The sequence below is a fragment of the Astyanax mexicanus genome, chromosome 13, assembly GCF_023375975.1.
Source record: "Astyanax mexicanus isolate ESR-SI-001 chromosome 13, AstMex3_surface, whole genome shotgun sequence".
NCBI classification, from domain to species: Eukaryota; Metazoa; Chordata; class Actinopteri; order Characiformes; family Acestrorhamphidae; genus Astyanax; species Astyanax mexicanus.
The window spans coordinates 42,398,202-42,417,327 of NC_064420.1; the positions used below are offsets into that span (position 1 = coordinate 42,398,202).

At 40.0% G+C, this 19,126-nt stretch overlaps 1 protein-coding gene across 1 annotated transcript in view; it reads right to left on the reverse strand.

The window, feature by feature from the left end:
- Positions 1-19,126, reverse strand: part of LOC125806756 (rho guanine nucleotide exchange factor 25-like) — a 115,934-nt gene that overhangs the window by 93,772 nt on the left and 3,036 nt on the right. The window contains exon 2 of the mRNA XM_049486393.1: positions 9,670-9,805. Within this exon, the coding sequence (XP_049342350.1) occupies positions 9,670-9,805 (136 nt within the window). The remainder of the gene's footprint in view (positions 1-9,669; positions 9,806-19,126) is intronic.

Consider the following 19,126-nt stretch of genomic DNA (forward strand, 5'->3'; position numbering starts at 1 on the left):
CACCTGCAATCATTCCGGCTATCACTCACACCATCAATGCCTCTTTGACTTCTGGTGTTTTCCCAACTGCTTTCAAACAAGCACATGTGACACCACTGCTTAAAAAGCCTTCTCTCAACCCCGCCCAGGTTGATAACTACAGACCGGTCTCACTACTACCCTTTCTCTCTAAAACACTCGAGAGAGGAGTTTTAAATCAGGTCTCTGGCTTCCTCTCCCAGAATGACCTCCTGGACCAGAACCAATCTGGATTCAAAAAAGGACACTCTACCGAGACGGCTCTGTTGTCTGTGACTGAAGCGTTGAAAACTGCTAGAGCTGCAGGCCAGTCCTCAGTGCTCATTCTGCTGGACCTCTCGGCCGCCTTCGACACGGTCAACCACGACTTCCTCCTAACTATACTTTCAAACATGGGGATCTCAGACAATGTGCTGTCATGGTTCAGATCATACCTCACTGGGTGCTCGTTCAAGGTGTCGTGGCAAGGACAGCTGTCCTCAGCCCACTCCCTATCCACTGGGGTTCCCCAGGGTTCGGTACTGGGTCCCCTTCTCTTCTCAATATACACTGCCTCTCTTGGTCAGATTATCCACTCACATTGCTTTTCCTACCATTGCTTTGCTGATGACACCCAGCTATACCTGTCATTCTCACCTGAAGATCACTCAATCTCTGCACGGATATCGTCGTGTCTCTCTGACATATCCTCTTGGATGAAGGAGCATCACCTTCAATTAAATCTCTCAAAGACTGAACTTCTGGTCATACCAGCAAAACCATCTTTTCAACACAACCTCTCTATAAGCATCGACTCTCTCTCTCTCTCACCGACAAAGGTTGCTAGGAACCTGGGTGTTATGGTTGATGACCAGCTCTCCTTCACGCACCATGTGGCCTCGGTTGCTCGATCCTGCCGCTTCGCTCTTTATAACATCAGGAAAATTAAACAGTTTCTGACGCAACAGGCCACCCAACTCCTGGTACAAGCAGTCGTCATCTCACGCCTCGACTACTGCAATGCCCTGCTAACTGGCCTCCCGGCCTGCGTAGTAAAACCACTCCAAATGATCCAGAATGCAGCAGCACGTCTGGTCTTCAACCAACCAAAACGGGCACATGTCACACCGCTGCTCATTGAGCTCCACTGGCTACCAGTTGATGCTCGCATCAAATTCAAAACTCTTACAATCGCCTACAAGGTGATGACAGAACAGGCTCCTTCCTACCTGCACTCACTCCTGAAGGCTTACGCTACCTCCCGGCCGCTGCGCTCCTCCAATGAACGTCGCCTCGCTTTGCCAAACACTCACACAAAGCAATCCAGACTGTTCTCATACAGAGTTCCCCAATGGTGGAACAAACTACCTTCCACTACCAGATCAGGAGAATCTCTCACTATCTTTAAGAAACTCCTGAAGACAGAGCTCTTCAAAGAGCACTTACTCTCCTAACACCTCTAACACATTAACTACTTCTAACCCCATTTCCTTCTTCCCCTCCTTCACTTCTCTATCCCTTTATTTCCCTTCGACCTCCTTTAAGCCCTATCTAAAAATGGGTTATCTAAATTCCTATTACTTTTGTACTTCATTATTGTAAGTCGCTTTGGACAAAAGCGTCTGCCAAATGAAATGTAATGTAATGTAATGTAATATATATAAATTGCGGACATGTTAAGATGCCATTTACAAACATTACTCAATAAAAGATCAAAGCAGCAGTAGGCCTTTATGGCTTTACAGCGTGTTTGACACAGACTCATCCTCTGCTTGTAGAGATGTCTGAGTGTTTTACGGCTGACGTTTCAGGGTGTCTGGTTTGGCCTGGAGCCTGGAGCAGAGGCATTAAGGCGAGCAGTCCATCAACATGTCAGTTACTCGTGGAGCACCGCTACTCGAGACCTTCTGCTCTCTGTGTGACAATTCCAGTGTAAAACTTATATTTTAATGTATAAAATTTTAAACGTGCACTCAAGTTTAAATGTGCACTGACTGTGCATGCATCGAGAACATCAGCGTCTGTGTTTTTTGAAGCTTTTTGTCTACTGACACACAGTTAGTGTACTAATAAGGGTCTGATGAACTGCGAGCAGGGAGGCGTGGTGGAGAGCAGATTGCAACTTGGCCGTCCTTGTCAAAGTTTATGGTCTAATCATCGTCTGATGACCACTAAAATAGAAATATTACCCACGCTTACTCACACACACACTTACACGTTGTGAAAGCGTGACACATCCAGGCCGGGCTCGAGGGCTGTGGTAGAGCGAGGCCCTTTTAAGGTCAGGCCTGGCTAAACCTCATGCTCCCCTGGAAGGCCCGACTGCAAATTCCCGCAGCTGTTGTTTTTTTCCTTCTTCTTTTTTTTTTTTAAAGAAAATAAAAGTGGACAACAGGGCCATAAAATGGGTCAAGCTTATGAATGAGTGAATGTGCCGTAAATTCCAGGTCTTTAACCCCCTTTAACAGCCCAAACCCCACCCAGCTCCCCTGCTGTGCTGTATACACTCTGAAGTGCCTCTTCTCCCTGTTTAATTATCACTCACCCCTACAAACAAACAAAGAAAAAACTCTGTCCAGAGCGCAGGTTCTACACAGATAATACACTGACATGCCAGAAGTCATGGGACAGCAGAATGCAACCTGATCATTACATCAGATATTACATCACCTGTACAAGCAGTGAAGTGTTATCTTGTGAGTGAGGTAGATCAGCATTTACTTAAAGAAAACACACATAGTGCTTTGCTGTAAAAATCGTGATGGTTTTGGGATTATGGGATTCGGCCCATTCTTCATCTCTGTTTTGATTCTGTTTGATTTTCTTGAAAAGGAAAATGTATTTTAAAGGTAATTCCAAATGCATTATTACTAAACTATTACTGTTTAGTTTATATTTATGTGTTATTACAATGTTATAACTATGGTGATATTACTGTTATTGCTGTGGTGTTATAACTGTTCTATTACTCTGTAATTACAATGGTAAAATGACTGTCTCTAGATTGATTATAATGTTATTATTGTGATAGCACTGTTGTTATTACTATTATGTTCTAATTTTGTTGTTATTATTGTGTTATCAGGTTGGAAAACGCCTACAAACACAGAATTTATATATATATATTTTTTTACATTTTTAACATAAAAACACACAGGAATCTCTTCGCCTCATAAAAGGTTGTTTCTTAATGGCCATGTTCTTCTGAGAGCTGCAACAATACAGAGGGAGGCTTTAATCTTGTTTACATGAAAAAGGATGGAAAAGAACATCTATTCTCAGCATGATGCGTAACCACACCGCCAGGGTCGTTACTCATTCAAATGAATTATTAGAAGACTGAACCTGATTACATACAAGACAGTCTCGTGGAAAATGCGGGAGACGCAGGGAAGCAGCATGTATAATCCGTTCAAGGGCAGAACGCTAAAGACACCCCGCTCGAGGCCTAGAACCTTCTTCTTCATCAGGGGAACAAAGTGAAGAGAAAATCTAAACCAGGCTGAATTTCCACAACTGAACCCCCTTAAGCCCACTGGCGACTTTATTCTCTTTATAAAGGTCTTACTAAGCGTCTTGTGGCTTTTTAAAATACTCACACATTAAAGAATCAAACTGAATGAACAGGTTTTAAAAGATTTAGGGATATAATATAGAATAAACCCATTTAAAGGGGGGAAAGTATATAGACTGCTCTATTTTTCATCTTCAAAACAAGTTTATTCATTCATTAATACAGATAGATTGCTGTGCCAATCAGATTTGAACAATATTACATCATCAAACACTATAAATCAATAGTCATCCAAATGTTTTCCATTAATACATGACCACACACTTCTCTCAACCCACTCAAACTACATCCCAGACTTGATTAAGGCTACTCAGACTTTCCATGTTATTGTGCACAGTGTGGTTTACTGTATTGTGCCAGATTCCCTGTCGTGTACTAGGGGGTTAGGAATGTACCAAATATACAAAAAACTAAATTATTTAGATGAAAATGTCAACAAAAAAAAGTTTCAGTGACATCCACATAAAAAAGTGAAAATACAGAATATTTTATATTAAACAGTCACTTACAATTGTTCAATAAAGTGCTCAATAAATAATTTAAAATTGTTCAGTTCTTTTCTTTGTTAGCAGCAAAATGAAATACAGTACCAATAATTATTTTTTATTCATTAATTAATTAATAAATATTGTTGTCCTAGGTTTAATCTGCTTTACAATGTGTCAATTTTTCTTGCCCTTGATTACCTTTGTTTCTGAACTTTTTCTGTGTACCTCGACTTTATGGTATGTTTTCTCCTTATTGCTCCTGTTTTCCAGTATATTAAAGTCTGTTATTTGCATCTGCACATGCTTGAGTACTGCCTGATCATGACAGATAACTGACTATTAACATTTGTTATCTACATTAACCTTGAAGTTCCAGTTTAAAGTTCAAGAATCAAAATCAGCTAAAGTACAAAAGCTGTCTAAGATGATTGACTATAAGAGAAGGTGAGAGGTTCTGCACCCTCTACTGTTCAGTCCTTTTATTTGTCCCTCCCGCTTATGCCAGGGTCATAATTCTGAGGAAACTGGAGGTGGAACAGCCCACCTTGGTAACTGAGAACTCGCTGCTTCCTGTTGTTGTGTTTTTAAGCTTTCCATACCGACAAAGATAACACTGAAAAGATGGGCTACCGTCCATGCAGCACCTCAGCCTGGGCTTGTTTTGAAAGCCTGGAGCAGCTAAACGACTGGATCTGGACTTGAGACCCTCAGCTAAACTAAAGCTGCTCGTGGGTGGGCCCTGGAGCTTTTAGAATGAAACTGAATGAGAGGATTTGAGAGAGAAATATGATCACTTATCAAAGAAACTGCAAGGGGCAGAGGAACAGATCTAACAATGCTGTAGATCCACCATCTTTAGGTTCAACAAAGATCCTTTCAGTGGATGATCATTTTATAGAATATTCTGTAGATTTCTCAACATAATTTCAATCTGTTTATCTTAGTAATTACACAATAGCTAGATGCCCTAGATGTCTATTTTCTAGATGTCTATAAAAGCTTCTGCTTCCCTAAACAAGCTTTCAATGGATGGATCTTCAGACTCCTACTTTGATAGTCTCTGGACTATGATACCTAGAATACACCTCACTCTGACATCACACACTCCCATGATCACCTGACTTCCAGGAAGCAAATCACCAGAATATTAATTTCACCTGCGACTACCTGTATTTATACCCTTTCAGCTCATACGTACACATTTTGTTCAGCTTATCCTGCTTTACAATGCATCATTTTTCCCTGCCTCTGACTACTTCTGTTTATGGCCTTTTTCTGTGGACCTTGACTCGTTTTTCTTGTCTGCCCTGTGTTACTTATTGCTTGTGTATTTTCCTAGAGAAATGCTTCTACTTCCCTAAACAAGCTTTCAATGGATGGATCTTTAGGCCCTTGGATCCCGTTTGTAAGCCAAGATTCTTTACTTTCATAACTACTTTTCTATCATAATAAATATCAGTTTTATAGATCTAAAATAGAACCCTGTGGGACTCCACAAGATATGCTAAACCAAACCGTTTCCAAAGAGCCTCTACATTCTGTCTCAGTCCGCAGGCGTCTTCCATGTTCAATGACAGTTCTGTGTGTCACAGCTTGTCCAGAAATGCATGTGTACAGTTGTCATTTAGGGGTGGCACAGAAGTACCAACTCATGCATAGGTCTGCCTTAATCAGTTTATAAATCCTAGGCTTGGATACAGTACACCAGGAAATAGTTTAAAACATTCTCAACCACTAGTCGATACAATAAGAAAATTGACCATGATACAATAAAATATAGTGCTAGGCAGTATGACCAAAAAATGTATGTTACGTTTTTTTTTTTTAAGATTCTGAAGTTTTTACAGTGTATCACGATATTTGTATTATTTTATTGTAGGGTTTTTTTTTGTTTGTTGTTTTTTTGCATGACAGGGCTTTAATATAGGTTCCATTTGTCTCTTTTCTAAGTAAATAGTTGCTGCTTGCTATTGTTTTTTTTACTCATTGTCATTTTACTCAGATAATAACACGCATACAGTGAGGAACAGCAGCAGGATCTCCTTAGATAAAGTGCTGTTCTCATTTCTCTCCAGGCAGGATGGAGCATTTCACTCCACAGAGCTGAGCTAGGTTACCATTACTTCAGTGCATTAGCTTGTTATGCTAACTGGCTAACTTGTTAGCTTGCTTCTTTGGTGGTGCTGTTCCACACGGCACTCTGCAGCGTCTCTAGCGGTATGTGAAATGCATACTCGTTTTAATTTCCCCTCCGGTATACAGAATGAACCGTTATACCGCCCAGCACTAATAAAATATTTAGCTGATATTAAATAGGGTAAATACTTAAAGGGAGTTTTTCCTTGCCACTGTGTCACCATAAAATTGGCATCTCTGTGGTGCTGCTCATAAGAGGCGTGGACCTGTTTTTCCTGTAAAGCGGCTTTGTGACAACCTTTGTTGTAAAAAGCTCTATATAAATAAAATTGAATTGAATTGAATTGAATTTAATTGAATTCATTCTTAAGAACCTTTTTTATGTTCCTTTTCAAAAGAGGTGAAATTGAGTGAGGGGGACACGGGGTACAGCCTGCGCAAACTGCAGTGTCTCCTTGTGATTTAGTGAAACACTGGCACGGTCCTGTGATTCCACTGAAGCCACTAGAAGGCATCTTGTTCCTAATCTTTAACAGATGGGTGATCTACAATGCCTCTATGCATCCCTCTTTTTCTCTTTCTCTCTCACTTTCTCTCTCTTCTCTTTCCCCCTTTTCTCCCTTTCTCTCTTTTTTTCTTTCTCTCTCTCTGTTCAGTAATTGGAGCTGGGGCCTCCTCCCCCAGCAAAGCATGGAAACTCCACTCCGGCCCTTTCAAAACTTATTGATGGGCCACTCAGATTGCATTACCATAAGTGAGGTGGACATCTTAAAGCACAGCAAAACACATCTCGAGACCTTTCCTAGCTAAAGTAGGTTTGGTAACCATTATAGAGTTATCAGCAATTAAAATCTCCAACTTCTGCAGAGCTTTGAGAAATCTGACCCTCGCTAAGCCAGGATAATGATGGCATGGAGGAAGCAGGTCAGCTAACGTCAGCACAAGACAGCGCTAACGAAAACAGCCGAGCTCACAGCACTCCGGCTGCCGCGTGCCATTACATAAGCCAATATTTGGAAGATGGAGCGCTGGCAGAGCAATCCATCTAAGTGGTCTGCTTAGGAATAAACATCTCCGACGGCCTCCTCAGTTTTTTTTTTTTTTCGAAGCGCATCGTTCTGCACAACAGCCTGCCGTTCAGCCATATGGTGCAAACCCCAGACCTCAGTCCACCCCCTTAGTACACTCACAAAGCTCCTTTTGTTCCATGCCACTCAAGGAACATGTGAATGCACGCAAACCTTTCCTAGGCAAAAAAAAATATATAACTACGCCTGCACTCGATAGAGCTTTTCAGGTTTGTTTTTTTCACCCCCCCCCGAATCAACCCGGAGCAAGCTGTGCCTCTTAGCTTCTCCCATGCATCTGGAAGTTGCTCAGGGCAGGCAACTCATCAAGATTTCAGCATGCAACATTAGCAGGGGCCCACGTCGCTTTCCCGGTTTGACTGGGCCGCTCTGATTATCAGCCCAGGCGGTGCAGTTTACAGGGTGTGGTTCATTAACCTCCAGCCTGCCACTGTAACAAATCCAATCTGATAACAGCCTCGCAGCCATGCTACCCTCGCACATCGTCACGCAGCGGATTCTCGCCCACACTAACTCCAGCTAACTCCAACTACCTCCGGCCCACGGAGCCAAACAGCAGAACGTACGGATTACGCTCTGATTGTGGGCTTTGCCTGCCGGTCCCCTGAAAATCTGCGGCTGAAGTTGAGGATCAAGTATTAGCCGTATTAAACTCTGATCTGCCACACGGACGGCTGCACATCTGATACCAATCTGATAATTCCTTTTGGCCCACGCTGGAACTATTATAATTCCATTTGGGCACACAAAACACGCTAATAGTGGCTGGATGGATTTGTAAATATTTGCCAGCGTGCAAACATTGCAGGCCTGAGTGTTTATTTAGAGTGTCAGTCAGATGAATGTGCTGGTGCTCCTACTGGCAAGCAAGCGTATGAATTCTTGAAGGTCAAGGTGTGATGAACGTGTTGGAGGCGTCCTACTGATAAACGACTTTTCTTACAACACTGAAGAAGAACTGCCCCAAAGATCTCAATCGATGGCTTAGTCCTACTTTTTAATAAGTGTCTCTAATAACTCTGTATAGGTATAGATTAACAAACAATGTAATAACAGAGTAACTACTGGTAAAGTACGCATTGTTACATATTTATTACAGTTGTGCAGGTTATGTAACTGCATGTGTATCAACACCAATTTTGACTGGCCAAAATATTCTGCTATGTATAGCAGATGACACTGACACTGATACATATGTGCAATTACATAACTCGTACAACTGTAATTAATCTGTAACAATGTAATGTTACTGTTATTACATGGATTGTTAATGTATAGCTACACAGTTATTAGAAACACTGGTACCACTTTAAAATAAGACTACCTTTATAAAGGGTTTATAAATGATTTACAATTAGTTTATTAATGGTTACTAATTAGGTTGTTATTAATAATCAGTTATAACACATACATAGAAAGGGCAACATTGACCTGTTGTTTGTTAAATAGTGAACCTACAGCCATCTATATTGTTGGCCCTTCGACGTATGTGTTTTAACTGATTTTTAATGATTTTTAAGGCATTTACCACCTAATTAGTAACCATTGCAAAATGTACACCATTGTCTCTCTAATTTGGGAGGCCAATTACTCAACACACTCATTAGAACGCCCTCTATCAATAATAATGCTCCCAATACTTGGAGAATAAAGAATAGCATGTCTGGTGTGTAGCCAAGCGCAGCACTCCAGCTCTGATACATCAGCTAACAGGTGCCTGTGCTGACCAAAATCACTTTGGGAGTGATATGGGGAGACGGCCAGAGATGCGGAGATGGGGAGAGACCAAATCTCTCTCGCTCTCTCTGACTCTGGCTGCTGATGGCAAGAAGCATGAGCTGGAAATTTAACCACGACACTCGGATCATAGAGGCAGCACCTTAATCCACTGGAACACATAACTACAATAGTGTAAGCTAGGCTAGGCTAGGCTAGGCTAGGCTGAAAATACCATTTTAAAAGCAGTCGATGAAGCAGATCAGAACTTTAAAATGTAGAGGAAAATCAGAATAAAAAAAATGCTTGTAAGGTTTCTTTTTAGCCCAAACAAAAAATATAAAATAACAGCTTAAAATGCTCCGTAAATTCATTCTATGGCATCTTTACAGAAAACAGAAACACCCCCGAAGGTCAGACAGACTGATCAGTACTATCTCTCACTCTGTAGCCACAGAGGCAGCTGTGCTGACAGGTCAGCCAGCACAAGGTCTTGGTTGATTCACGACTTATGTACGTATTAACCATGCTATTTCTGTTGCCTACAGGATTGCATCATTCCGTTCTCGTCTGAATATGGAAACTTGATCACTGTCAGGATTTGATGTATTAAATAAACCTACTGTCCAAGTCAAGCTGAACACGACCAAATAAGGCGTCTGAGTCTTACCTTCTTTGTCTCTTTGCCCTCTCTCATGGCTGTCCTGAGACGCCCGCTCCCACTCCAGCCCTTCTGGATCCCACTGAGGCTGGCCTGCTGCTTTCTGCTCCCCGTCCACCACCGGCTCCTCGTTTCCCTCAGAGCTCTGCAACATACACAAACACACAAGCACATACTGGATTTACATGAACACATCTGATAGGAATACTGATACTGGCATTGAGTCACATTGCAAAATTTGATCAATTCTGCAGTACTGTAAAAATAGTATTTCTAGAAACACCAGAACAGACTATTCCCAAATTAAGATACTATCACTGGAAATGGAAGAAATGGAAAGAATGACTCAGCATTCTGTTGTTGAATGTTATGATTAACTCGTGCACTGCAAAAAACGATTCTTGAGCCCAGTAAACTTTGCTCATTAATATGAGAAGATTTTACCTAAAATTATACTTTTTGAACTATGCTTAATTAAAACAGTATGTACAACCCAATATTTTGTGTGTTTATTTTGTTTAGAAATTTGGAGAAATATTGCATGAATATTTGAGTAAAATCAACATGATTTGAGCCCAGTGATGTTTGCTCATTATAATGAGAAGATTTTACCTAAAATTATACTTTTCGAACTTTGCTTAATTACAAAAATAAGTACAACCCAATAGTTTTAGTGTGTATTATGTTAAGATTTTGTTACGCCTAACTAAATATTTTAAGGCTGCTTGGGAGACCACGAGGCACTGATACAAGTACTTATCTCCACTGATGAAGAACTTTTGGAAGGCAGCGAGCATGGACTGCATGGGTAAGAGCACAGTGACTGATTATTTTTGAGATATTTACAGTTGTGAGTTATCTGTGTAGTTTAAGTTGGTTTTAGAAACACGGTGCTATAGTGAACTGTGTTGGCCTGCAGCTATAGGCAAGCATCAAACCGAAAGAAAGGGCAAATGTAGCTAGCTAGCACGTAGGCTAACCACCCGGGTGGCTATTCCGGCACTGGGCGCGTACAAACCGGGCTGGGCCGTCATGCTAACACGCATTGGCGACCCCGGTGAGTATACCAGAGTCGGTCTAGCTGGCTTAATCAACTTATTTTTAGCGTGCCGTAATGCTAACACCGCGTTAGCGTGCTGTAATGCTAACACAGCGTTAGCGTGCTATAATGCTAACACCACGTTAGCGTGCTGTAATGCTAACACAGCGTTAGCGTGCTATAATGCTTACACCGCGTTAGCGTGCACCGCATTAGAGACCCCGGTGACTAACGCCAGACCAGAGTCGGTCTAGCTGGCTAATCAAAGTATTGTTCGCGTGCTATAAGGCTAACGCATGTTAGCTACAATGATTGGCCACTTCAACCCCTTTTTTACATTCTCCTTTTCACTGAGCAGCTTGGTGCACTTAGTTCTATAATTATCAGTGTTGGGAATAACAGCGTTATAAGTAACGGCGTTAGGTAACGACGTCATTTTGTCAGTAACGGGATAAAATAATTAATTACTTTTCCTGTCGTTACAACGCCGTTGACGTTACTGGTGATTAAAAGCAGTGCGTTACTATATAATGATATAATAACAGTAATTCGAGCGGACCCCTGCCCAGGCTAGTGAGTAGTAACAGGTGTTTCACCATGAACTGTGACCTATAGAGATCTGTGACTCCAGGTCTAAACAGGTGACAGTTCTCGGTGTAACACCTGTTGAACTTGACACGCTCTTAACACGCCCTGGCCCGACGGCGGGCCAGATAAATATAATAATTAATATCTGGCTGTGTTTATGAATAATTACAGGCTCAATATATCAATGACAGCCTGCTGACTCTCAGGATTACGGAGCTGCAAACCGTTTTACTGTCGGATGTACGGTTCCTGAATAAGAGTGCGTTAGACGGTTCGGTCTGTGAACACGCTCTTTGATCCGCCTGGGGTTACTACAGGACACCCCTCACACGCAAACAGAGAATATCAGCGCGTACCTCAGAGTCCGGGCTTCAGAACCCCTCCAAACATCATAACATCCATCAGTCCAGTCTCCAGTAATCCTCATATCCGAGCACTGCTTTTAGAAAAAAATATTATCAACTTTAACGGTTTATTTTAGGAGTTTCTCTTTGTTCTACAGCGATAAACTGCGCATGCGCGTTTCCATGGGCTTCAGCCTGAGAAAAAAAAGAGGTCTGGGCTCAGCCAATCAGGTGGCGAGTTATGCGGGACAGAGGTGGTAGCCAATCAGAGCCAGTGTTTTTACACGTGTGCCGAAGCACACCTGTGACACTCTCTGTAACTGTTTACTTTTTGCTTTTGCTTTTTTTTTTATAAAAAAAAAATGTTTTTTTTAAAGGATTTTATTCTGCTCTATTCTGATGTGCAATAAATATAAAAAGTTATGTACAAACACCTTTCTGATCTACTTATTTCAACTGACTGTAAAAATGCTTTTTTTTTTCAGTAATTGGCCTGCAGGTTAGGGAGACAAAGGGATAAAATATTATTTTTGTTTCTACACTGTTTTACAGAGTTTTTGCAGATGAGCATGAAACACATGTATTTCTATAATTACAGACTGTTTGTTAAAAAAAATAAATGGAGTTCATTTGAAATGGTCTAAGACTTTTTTTTAACTGCTTTTAAATATTTAATGTTCAGCTGCTCAACCTGCTGTCTTGCTCATGTTCATCTTACAATATTAAGTTAAGTTAATATTAAGTTTATTCACTGGACAAAGACATTTTTTTATGTGAAGGCGTAAAGTGATTTTTTTTGTACTGTCAGTATTAAGACTTTTTGAAAAAAGGACAAAAAAACTTTTCTTAGTTTTATTTAAGAATATGGTGCAACATTTTTGCAAACGTATTATTAAGTATTGCCAGTTTAAGATTTTTGTTAAAAATGAGTAAAAAAATATTTGTTGGTTCTACGTAAAAATATGGTGCAACATTTTTGCAACCTTATTATTAAGTAATGTCAGTTTAAGATTTTAGTTAAAAATGACTAAAAAATATTTGTTGGTTCTACGTAAAAATATGGTGCAACATTTTTGCAACCTTATTTTTAAGTAATTTCACTGTAATTTTTTTTGTAAAAATGACGAAAAATGTTTCTATGGGTTTACGTAAAAACATAGTGCAACATTTTTGCAAGCAAATTATTAAGTAATATCAGTTTAATATTTTAATTAAAAGTTATCAAAAAAGATTTGTGGGTAACACTTAAAAACAAGCTTGCAAAAACGTTGCACTATATTTTTAAGTAAAACCAGCACATCATTTTTTACAGTGTGTGCAGCCAACAAAAATGGCATAAAACCTGTCCGTGGACGTCCCTGGAAAAAATGTGGTCTTGTAGGCTCTCCACTGGGGTTCTACAAGGTTCAGTGTTTGGTCCTCTTCTTTTCTCACTATCAATATCCTCTCATGGCTTTTCTTACCACTGCTATTCGCAGATGACACCCAACTCGTCCTTTATTTCTCTCATTCTGAAACAGGTTTCAACCAGTATCTCAGCATGTCTCACTGTGGATGGCAGCTCACCACCTGAAGATAAACCTCAGCAAGACTGACCTACTGTTCATCCCTGGAACTACAGGACTTCAACATGAACTTTCTATCTCATTCGAGAACTCGCTGGTCTATCAGCAGAGACACAAAGCCTTGGTGCATTGAATGAATAGTCGGTTATTCTCAAATCATGGTGCAAATCTAACGCAGCCATGCAGATTCCTCCTTTACAACATCCAGAAAAATTGTCAATTTCTCACTGGAGGAGCCACCCAAGTGCTTGTGCAGTCTCTTGTCACTTTAAGACTTGAATAATGCAACTCCCTTCTGCCTGGTCTTCCTTTGTAAGCCATCAGACTCTACTGCACCTGATTTACAATCATCAATCTTCCAAAGGTCAGCCATAAAAATTGTTTGCTGTTTTTCCCTCCACTTTGACCAACAATATCAAGAATGGACCAGCTACTTTCTACTTGATGGCAATGGTCAAAGGCTCTTTACCAAGAGCACTTAGTAAGCAAACGTCCAATATGACCCATGGAAGACACTTTTCCCTCTCATGCACCAAGGTGATGGAGTAAAGCATATATATATATATGGGTGTTCTTCTTCTAGACCAGTGTTTTCCAACTTTTTTTGAGCCACGGCACATTTTTTATGTTGCAAAAATCCAACAGCACGCCACCAACCAAAATAGGTTAGAAAATGACACTTTTTAGCATAATTATGACAATATGGTCACTTAATTCATCTATACTTACTCAGTATATCAATGAGAGCTTGCTCACTCACCTATGTGTTTTTTTTTATTTTTTTTTTATAAAAGTTACCTGCTTTTCCGTGTTTTCAAGCAGGCAAACAAAATAGTCTGTCTGCTTGTTTTGAAGCGTCGGATGTTTCGTTTGCAGATATATCCAAATGAAAAATAGCTTTTGCTGTACTGCCTTAAGATCACCATCTATGCTTTCTTTTGACTTTCACATGTCTCAGAATACTTAGGCAATGTATTAAATCTCCTGTCTCAGAGTATTAAAGGAATTAACTATCTGCTGCCCCTACTGACAGGGAAGAATGTACATTAGTTTTAAAACCCTGTCACTTGACAGTGTGCCAAGTAATGACCAATTATTACCAACAGAAGTGTAGAGTAACACACCCCACACCCCATACCTGGATTTTGAGTTGTTTCTGATAATAGTCGGAATGGCCTCTTTGGACCAGAGCACACAATTTCCATTTTGTCCAAAAAAAGATCTGGAAAACTGAATCATCTGACCACAGTAAATGTTACTACTTCGTAGTGGTCCGTCCCAAATGTATCAGAGCCCAGAGAAGCCTACACCACCTCTGTTCAAGGTTAACACAATGCCAAATGTGAATGACAGTTCTTGATGCACTCTCACCAGCAGCTACACCAAAGTAAAACAGGATATAATGGATGTTGCAAGAAAGCTGTCCGACCAACAGAGCATATGATTTAATCTGAGTTTAGCTGGTCTGTCAGTGTAACCCAGGTAACTTCCCAGTTTGATGGAGTTGCTCATATTTACAAGCCACTACAGAAAATGATAGAAGCAATATTTTTGTAAATGTTCCTTCATTTCTGCTACTGAAAATCAAGGCCAGACCCAGAGTGCCAAATATGGTCATGTCTAGGTCTACAGAATGACTGTAGTCACAACTTCTGTGACTATTTGTGTATTTGTGTAAAATCCTGCAGTGACACCCCATCACCTCAGTCCACATGCTTCTTTCATTTCCACATGTCAACAAATGCATGTGTACAACTGCTCATTAGGGAAAGCTCAAATCACAATCTGTATTAACAGCAGTGGTGTAAAAGTGAATTACACTCCCCAACCACTGGGGAGGGAGCTCTGAAGCAAAACATATAGATTCTGTCATAATGCTGTTTTAAATGTATGCAACGCTGTATTTAAGATTGGCCACAGCAATTTAATTAAGAAGGGATGGTAAATTAATGGACTGTGAGTTTGAGGCGTCTTACTTTTTGGCACTGAAATAAAAGATTTATTCCCACAAGAACTCAATGCAATCCGTAACACTAATCGCCATGATCACCTTTAACCAAACATATTCCTACTGAGATGCTGAAAATGAACAGCTTAAAATTCCTTGTGCAAATAATTTCCTCAACAGACTTTATTCTGGCAGCAGGCGTGGAACTGTAAGTGTATAAAAGCAGTGTTTTAAATCAATTTTATTGCAGGCCTTGAAGTACGACCTCGGGCAGCGTGTTGCGCAGAGATGGAAAAGCTTCACATAACTTGCGCTAATCTTTCTCAATTATTCTGCACTTTCTCATTTTTTCTTCTTTTATTAACTGTATTGTTCCAGACTTTCGCCTTTCTTTAAACGGTAAACTAGCGGCATTACGTATTGATTCAGATTTTATGATGTGTTTTGAAGTGTTAATGCCGCTGGTTCTAGGCAGAAGCTGCCTCATGCTTGGAAGGAGACGCAGGCAGGGAGTCAGAGTGCACTGGGACGCTAGTATGACAGCTGTGGTGAGGAGTTGGGCCTGCGTGGTGTGTTTGTTTATGGGGAGATGTCTTCATCAGTGCTACTCTGTTTCCTGTGCCTGTAAGACATCCAAAATTCCTATGCAGCCCTGAGGAGACACCAGCCCCAACATTTGTCACAGCAACCAGCCCTGCTCCAATTTCTTTCTTTCAATAAACTCACACTTTCTGTAAATCTGTAAAAAAAAAAAAATGTTTTGTAACCTGAAAGTAACAAAAAAATTATTTTGTGCTTTAGTCAGAATAACTAAAATTATCAAGTTGAGTGAACTTTTTTTGGCCAGTACAACTCAATAAAATGCATTCAGAGAACTTCAACCTGAAAATTAAAAAAATGTTTTTGGATCCAATTAAAAAATGTGATTTCAACCAATTTTTAGTTATACTACACGTGTCAATGCTCTTTCCACAGTGTTAAATCATACAGCTTTCCCATTATGCCCTGGCACCATGTATTTGCATATTGGATGTGGCCTCTTTCTTACTTAAAGCTACCATATCCTAGTCCTGCATTAGTGTTATATATGCGTTGATTGACAGGCCTCAATGTTGTAGGCTGTAAGAGCAAGTCACATTTGTTCTGTGTCGCTAGTTCTCACAGTGTGTTGAGTTGGAGCTAAAGAGTTCAATCTTTACAGAGCTCACTCTTGTGCTGCTGCAGTATTATGCTGTCAGTATTGGCTATAAGTTCTATAAAAATATGCTAAATAGAGTAGAGAATTGGTAGAGAATACCAATTTATATATATATATATATAACTTAAATGTTATATATTTACAACTTAACTGAGCAAAATTATGCAAAATGATGACTTGACTGAGTTAAGTTGAGCAAATAAATATTATTTTTTCAGTGCAGTGAGAACTAAAGCCTGATACGATTTCATTTTAAAGCTCTTCAGTCATTATCTGATGTATTAATAGTAAGTATCTGACTTCTATAGGAGAGAACAATAGATAGACATGCCTTTACCATCCTTTTACAACCCAGTTATTCTGTCTTGATGAATAAAACACACTGATTTCCATGGTTTGCAAAGGTATTTATCTTTGAATCTTAATAAGCCTTTACTTGTAAATGTTGCTTTTGTCGCACTGCTATTAACAAGCTGAAGAGATTGTAGCCAGTTAGCTTTTAGCCTTGCCCCAGCTCACTTCTCTATATTTTGGCTTTAAAAAATGTAAATACAGTTTTACAATCTAGGGGTCCTTTAAATATTTAACTCTCTTCAGAGAAAGTATTTTAAATTGATTATATATTTAAGCATTTTTGCATTAAAAGTTGTTGAGTCATAATTTTAATTTATGTGCCATAATTATACTGACATGCTAAAAGCCATGTAATTTTAGCATGTAAATCAATCATGAAGTGTTACATCAAGACACAAGTTTGGGCTCACCCACACCTGTATAAGTTGTAAGTTGTTATCATGTGAGTGAGGCTGAACAATGGCCAATGTGCTCATGGCAAGGCGACACGCATTATGGGAGTTCAAACAAGATCTGATAGTGGGTGTCAGATGGATGGAACATTCTATTTCTATTCAGTTTAATGGGCATTATTTAATATTTCTCGATCCACAGTGAGACGTGTAGACTGGAAATACATAAAAGAAGGCTAATATCACTTCCCACAGTGGGCAGTGAATGCAGTGGTATGATGATAATGATCGTGACTGGCAGCTTCTGGCTAAAATTGTCCATGTAAACAGACAGAAGTGATTCCAGTGTAGGAAATCATATTAAAATTCAATGCACATATGCAACATATGCACAAATATATTTCACAGGTCAGTGCAGTATCCTTTGGCTTCATTGGGATATGCCAAAAGTCACGGGACACTAGATATACTACAATCTTAAAAATGAACATAAATATAATGAACTAAATATAAACTAAAACAGAAAGGCCAGTAACAGATCATGATTCCTCAGACAGACACTGAACACAATTCCCATTTTTTTTCTCAATTCCACGCATTTCTGTTCAGCTAAGAGAGGATGTGTTGCATATTTCTGTGTTTGTTTTAGAATCCTGTCTCCTTATCTGCCCGAGCTCCTCCACACACAACTACACACAGATACAAGCATCTAATCTCATCACATCTCTGGAATGTGTTTGTAAACAGCAAGTGTCCAGTTAGCCTATTAGTTTCGGCAAAGGCCAATCCACTGACGTGCGTCAACAGGGATGTCATGCCAAGTAGGCTACTGGAAATGAAAAGGTATGATCTTAATCATCAGTTTATGAGAGATTATTATGAGATTCATTGGCTAGAGTGAGTAATGTGGTAAGCTATATAGACTAAAGTGTTGGGACACCTGCTCATTTATTATTTTAGAGCAGGGGTAGGCAATTAGCCAACTAAGTTTGGCCGCGAGCCAGATATTTTTCAAGCCATTACGTGGTGGGCCAGAAAAAAAAAATTCTGTTTTGGAAAATGAAGTGTAATGGGATGAAGTGCTACAGACTAGTAGCTCTCCAGCCAAGAGGGTTGTTGAACCCAATTGCAGAACAGTTAATCTCAAAGCAGGTAAAGCCAAGAAGAAAGGATGCGGGATCAAACCAGTGTCGTCAGGTTCGCGGTCCAATATGCTATCGCTACCCTGGCTAGTGAACTGGGACACCAAAACGCCCTTATAAGGACATAGGGAGCTCAAGAACGGGTGGAAAAACGAGAGCGGGAGGAAACAAAAGTCACGCCGAGCGCAACAGAGAGAAAGGGGAGGGATGTAAACAAAAGCTCACCAGAGAAGCATTTTATTTTTTATTTTCTTCATTATCGCTCATTATAGTTCAAACAACCTTACGGGCCACATGTTTCATGCTTACAGGCCACATCTGGCCTGCGGGCCACTTATTGCCAACCCCTGCTTTAGAGCAAATTGATCTATTGTCCTTGGAAGGCTTTCTACTAGATTCTAAAGCATTGCTGTGATGATTTGATTGCATTCAGTGACAAGGGTGGTAGTGAGGTCAGGATGTTGGATTATTACCACCTCACCTCTTCCCCAACTCCCCAAATCATCCCAAAATTATTCTGGAGATTACCATCATTCTGTGTTACCGCTGCTTCAGAATTTGATCGAATTGCAAAACACTGCAGAGGGCTTTTTAATTTGAAATTAGGGATACACAAAGTACTAAGAGGGGGAGAAAGAAATAAGAAAGACAAGGAGGTGAGAGATGAGAAAAAGGTAAAATAACAACAACATTATAACCACAACTACAATATAGAAACAATAAAGAAAGTCACTTTAGGACCACGAAAACCACAAAAGATCACATATTACTGAAGTTTACACAGAAAAAGGCAGCCAGACTTTTTTTTTGTTAAAGGTTTCATTTCATATTTTTTTTATTCATTTTAAAATGTATAGCTGTGGTCTGTAATATGAATGAATGCCATGTGAGCTGTT